At 41.6% G+C, this 6,000-nt stretch overlaps 1 protein-coding gene across 1 annotated transcript in view; it reads left to right on the top strand.

Annotated features, from left to right (window-relative positions):
* frmpd3 (FERM and PDZ domain containing 3) overlaps positions 1 to 5,525 on the top strand; it is a 133,513-nt gene extending 127,988 nt beyond the window's left edge. The window contains exon 15 of the mRNA XM_072269759.1: positions 2,587 to 5,525. Coding sequence (XP_072125860.1) covers positions 2,587 to 5,525 — 2,939 coding nt within the window. The remainder of the gene's footprint in view (positions 1 to 2,586) is intronic.
* The last annotated feature ends 475 nt before the right edge of the window (positions 5,526 to 6,000 follow it).

Raw genomic sequence — 6,000 nt, forward strand, 5'->3', positions numbered from 1 at the left:
TCTGAAAAGGCAGTTGGGGCCTTGTTTTAATACATGGAACACAGAACATAGAAATCTACAGCACATTACAAGTTCTTCAGCCCACAATGTTGTGCCAACCATGTAGCCTACCCGACAAACTGCCTAGAATTACCCTACCACATAGCCCTCTATTTTTCTAAGCCAATGTACCCATCTAAGAGTCTCTCAAAAGACCATATTGTATCCGGCTCTACCACTGTCGCCAGTACAGTAGTGCATTCCACACACCCACCATTCTGTGTGTGAAACATTTACCCCTGACATCCCCTCTGTACCTACTTCCAAGCACCTTAAAATTATGCCCCCTCTTGTTAGCCATTTCAGCCCTGAGTAAAAGTTTCTGGCTTCCACGAATGTTTCATAATGAAATAGCATTCGCTACTATATTCCCTTAAAACCACATTGTTATCACTCCCTTAATACCACATCGTTATCACGCCCTTCCTAGAAGTTGTGTTCAGGCTTCTGGTATGGGATAAGAACTCAATCTTTTGTCCCAGAGATGAGATGCCTAAGTGGCATGAATGAACCAGTAATTGATGGGTCAACATAGACAACAATGGAACACTGTGATAGTAGCAACAGGAAAGGAGCAATCTTGATCTTGATCAGAAAGAGACTTGTTAAAATAAGTATCATGGCTGCTGGCTAGTAACTATCTGAGAGCTAGGAAAAAAACAGATATAAAAAAAATTCAGATGAATGGAGAATTTTGGTAAATATTTTTCAGACATTTACAAAAAAAAATGTTCCAAGAGCTCTGTCCGCCAGAGAAAGCAGGATCTCCCAGTGGCCACACATTTTAATTCCACATCCCATTCCCATTCTGATATGTCTATCCACAGCCTCCTCTACTGTAAAGATGAAGCCACACTCAGGTTGGAGGAACAACACCTTATATTCCGTCTGGGTAACCTCCAACCTGATGGCATGAACATTGACTTCTCAAACTTCCGCTAATGCCCCACCTCCCCCTCGTACCCCATCCGTTATTTATTTATATATACACATTCTTTCTCTCTCTCTCCTTTGTCTCCCTCTGTCCCTGTCACTATACCCCTTGCCCATCCTCTGAGTTTTTCCCCCCTCCTCCTTTTCTTTCTCCCTGAGCCTCCTGTCCCATGATCCTCTCATATCCCTTTTGCCAATCAACTGTCCAGCTCTTGGCTCCATCCCTCCCCCTCCTGTCTTTTCCTATAATTTCAGATCTCCCCCTCCCCCTCCCACTTTCAAATCTCTTACTAGCTCTTCCTTCAGTTAGTCATAATGAAGGGTCTCGGCCCAAAACGTCAACTGTACCTCTTCCTAGAGATGCTGCCTGGCCTGCTGCATTCATCAGCAACTTTGATGTGTGTTGCTTGAATTTCCAGCATCTGCAGAATTCCTCATGTTTGTGTTCCAGGAGCTCACAGTAATCTTGGACAGTAGAGCAGATCTGTGGCTAGTGCTGCTGTGCTGCACCACAGCTACAAGAACCCCGGTTCAACCATGAGCTAAATTTTCCCATCTCTTTGACTGCATGGGTTTCCTTCAGGTGCTCTCATTTCCTCCTACATGTCAAAGACACTTTGGTGGGTTAAATGGCCACTGTAAAATTCTAATATAGGAAAATGGCAAAAAGAATCAAGGGCAAGATGATTGATATGTGTAAGAAAGAATAACTTCTAGAAGTATAGGAAAATAAGGGGAGAGAGAATGGGATTAATGGGATTGTTCCCATGGGAGTCAGTCTATACTTGATTGACTAAATGGCCAATTTCTGTGCCACAGGATATGAGGTACATCAGCATACACGCCTCTTATTTTTCTTGTTAAGATCTGAATTCAACCACGTCCCTTTTGATCATTGACAAAGAACATATTGATATTGCACAAGCTAGTAATTTATTACAGAGGTCACTGACCTCCTGTGTTAAGTAAACCCTGCTGACTTTTAATTCTATTCTTACAGAACACATAGGCATGAACCTATTCACTCTAACCTCTCTAATTCTAGTCTGTCTATTAATATTATTATTAATGGCTCCGTCTGTCTAAGTAGACAATGGATGCAGACCTGGGCGATGAATATGGAGATCCTGGGCTGCCCAGACATCAAGATCCCCCCTCTCGGCCTCGCGGATGTGGTCCAAAGGAATGTGAAGCGGTACATTTGGCATCAGCTTGGCTGCAGGAGCTGCCGGGAGGTGACGTGATACGTCATCCAACCGCCTTAGGGGCTCCACTCCGGATTTGTGTAGGGTTTACTCCTTAGCCTTCTCTTCTCCCGAAGATACCCATAAGGCAGTGGGATCCGTAACCCTGGATAGGGGCCCATACCGGGTACTGTCAGCCGGAGCCAGCTGAGCCCGGGACTCGTGTAAGGCAGGGTCGTCACGCTCTGTAGTAGTGATTTATGGAGCCACTACCCACTACCCTCAGTCTGTCTATTGGTAGCTTTTTAAAGTGTATTTCTATACAGTTGATGTTTAATTTGAACAGTGACTATAAATATTTATTATCCTAATTGATTTTATACTTACTGCTTCAAATAATAAGAAGAATTCTTTCTGTTTTGATCTACAGGTTTGCTTGTATTGGCAGCCATGACACCAGAGTCATCACTGGATTCTGGCCATGAAACAAATTCCTCAGAAATGACGGATATCTCTGAAATGGTCTCAGCAATAAAACAGCACCATTTACTCGCTTATCAGGGAAATAAACCTGGCCTAATTATGAAAAAGGATCTTCCCTTGAGTGCTGTTAGATGCTGTGCACAAGCTGCTTTCAGAGGAGTTCCATGTCCAAAGAGATATTACCAAGAAGCAAACACTTCATCTGCAATTACTTCATCTAAGCAGAATCCCCCATCAAGTTCCATTAGACTCAAACCTAGTCACATGACTGGATTTTGCACAGTTCACATGCGACCTCAGGTATTTGGTCATTCTAATGAAGCCACAAGTAGGCCAGAAAATATTATTTTAAAGCCTCTTCTTCAGCAGAATTGTCCACGGTGTCCAAAAACAATAGAAGACCAAATGTCCAAACAACAAACAATTCAACCTAAAGAAAATCTTTCCAAAATCCTGACATGTCCCAATGAGATAATTCAGAATATAGATGAAGATAAAGCATGTGTTAAGCAGTTATTAAGTAGAAGGAACTCTGGAAACAGCTCCAGAATTACAAGCCCTGAAATCCATCAAGAAAATTCATCAAGCTATGGCTCAATAAACAACACTTCTCCTCCAGTTTCTAAGTACACAGACAGTTGTGCTAAGTGTGATGCTTCAAAAAATGAGTATTTAAGATATGAAGGAAGCATGCAGGGAAACCCCAGACCGTGTGAATGTCATTTGCTGAAGACCGACGCAAGGCAAGTAGACTCTCAGGCCCACCGAACAACTGTCTTCCATACTTGCACACCAAAGAACAATGAAGTGGCTTATGTCAAAGTGAGCAACAGGAAGTATCAGCCAACAGGTAAGGAAAATCCAGCATTATTCAATGACGATCTTATAGATTTGGCAGATGTTCCAGATGGTCAAAAGAATGATTATACCAAAACAGAGAAAGAATGCCAACCAATGAGGACTAGTTCCCCAAGTCCAGGCTGTTATCACAGTCCTTACAGATATCCATCTACCACTTTAGGGCCAGATAACAGCACAGCACAGCAAGATAATGCTGAAAAGATGAAATACCAGGGACACCTATGTTCTTGTAAAGCTAATATCAGTTCAGAGAAAAGTGCTGGCATCACAATGTGTTGCAAGCCTTCCAGCATGTGTGATGCTGCATTGCCGCCACATGTCTCATCATCTCCTGTGATGGAAAATGCCTTTGATGCCAAACAGCACACTTCTCTTATTCCTGATAAAGTTAATTTACAAAAAGGCTCCTTACTGAACTTTAAGAATCTCTTCTCTGCTACTTTTCCAGCAAGATTTAAGAGAGAAAGTGATGAGAGGCAGGAGCAACTTCAGAAGGTGAAACAATATGAACTTGAATTTCTTGAGGAATTACTCAAGCCCAAAACCAAAGTTGACGTATTTGCAGAAGATTATGTTCATCACAAAGGATCCAATCATTGCTCTTATCAGATCAAAAGTAGTCCAGTTGGAAATATTCCAGGTCTATCCAGGGAACGTCGTCGTAGCTGTGATTGTAAACGTCGAGGACTGACTTGTGATTCAGTGTGTTTTCCATCAATCCCTAATACTCTGGATTCACAAAGAGCAGATCGAGGCAAAGGCCCTTGTGTTCACAAGCAGCCTAAAACCAGTGTTGCCCCTCCTGCACCAAATACCAATACCAAACAAAAAGCCATTCGAAGGCGGACCTCAAGTCTAGAGTACAGTGACTATAGAGCTGAACAGCAGCCTGGTGTGCTCTGCATGATGGCACGCGGTGATTGTCTGAAAGTGCCTCATGATAAGAAACTGGAGCGACATCATAGTGCCACCAATATAGTCTCTGAGGCGGAAATAAGTGAAATAACATCGCAGGCTTCAGAGAACAGTGCATGTATAGCCACGTCTAAGACTGAAGAAACCAGGAAAATAGAAAAAGAAAAAGAATTCATGAGAAAAGCTCTCAAAAGCCAGTGCCGGGAACCACCCCAGTTTGATGATCCGTCTTACGTTCAGTTTCCCAATGCAGACAAACAGCAAAGGTCCCCAGCAATTTTCTCTGTTCAGGGAGAATTCAAACCATCGAAGTCAATGCCACTTTTAAAGGGGGACATGGGTGGCAATAACCGATGCTGTTCTTTTAGATATTGTTTTTATTATAGAAATTGTGATGTTGCTGATGACAGCAGTGATAAAGATGAACTTTCATATTCAGTACCAATGCAGCTTCTTCCTGATCTGAGGTCTGACAGTTCAGTGACACTCAGTGAAACATTAGCTAAAACTTATCAAACATCAGAAAGAAATGTTTCCAACGGATGTGAGGACAATGTACAACAGGAATCAGTACTGCATGATACAGGACTAGATATCAACATAACAAGAATTAATGCCCTGCGGAATAGTGTCTATACGTTACCAGATGGCTTTGTCGCTGCACAGAAGGATACTAACGAACTGTTATCTATTTTAAGGCAATGCACGACAAATCGCGGAAACCATGATGCAAAACTTTACATTTCACATCTGGATGAATACAAACAGACACTCACACTTAAGTTTAAAGAGCTGCGAACTGCATGTAGGAGAGTGGCGGCAGTAGACAAAAGCCCATCACGCATGCTTTCAGCTATCTCAACTAGCTTTCAAGTATTATGTGGCCTCACTGAAGCTTTTGTGCACTTGGTTTATATTGTGCGATCGGAAAGGCAATGCAGAGAACTCCTCTCTAAAGTGGAGGAGGTGGTGATCAATTATACATTTTTGCTCAGAGCGGCAGAAGAATCATCCAGTAAAACATCTCATCACTTAACAAAGCAATCAACCTCTGTAACTACAGTAGTGAACACATTTACTCGTTCAATTAAAACATTAATGAACAAATAACTCCATGAAGCCATGCACTCAAACACCATCTTTTGTGTAAAACTTATTGGGAAAAAAACTTTAAACATACTCCATTGTCCTGTGCTTGGTAGTCATTTCTGTGAACAGTATTTTATCTGATTCCCTCCTGCTTTATTCTCATATTATCTGTTCTTGTTATGCTAAATGTATGTAGTAAGTTTTTCCCTGAATCCAACTTAGGTTAGATCTGCCAACTCCAATTTACTATGTACACAGCAAATTTGCCTTTCATTTTATCACTGATCTATTAATCTCAATTCATATGTCAAAATAATTTATTATTCTCAGATATTTCAATAGTAGCAGGACACCATTTAAATCAGGATTCAGAAGAGAGAAGGATTATTAGGAAGAGCACATTCAGCTAGGCTAGATGTAAGAAGAGTTCTTTAGATTACCATAGTCATACAGCACAGAAACTACATAAAGCTAAGAGATTGTGTAAAACTGAATC

This window comes from Mobula birostris, chromosome 10, assembly GCF_030028105.1.
Source record: "Mobula birostris isolate sMobBir1 chromosome 10, sMobBir1.hap1, whole genome shotgun sequence".
In the NCBI taxonomy this organism is placed as follows: Eukaryota; Metazoa; Chordata; class Chondrichthyes; order Myliobatiformes; family Myliobatidae; genus Mobula; species Mobula birostris.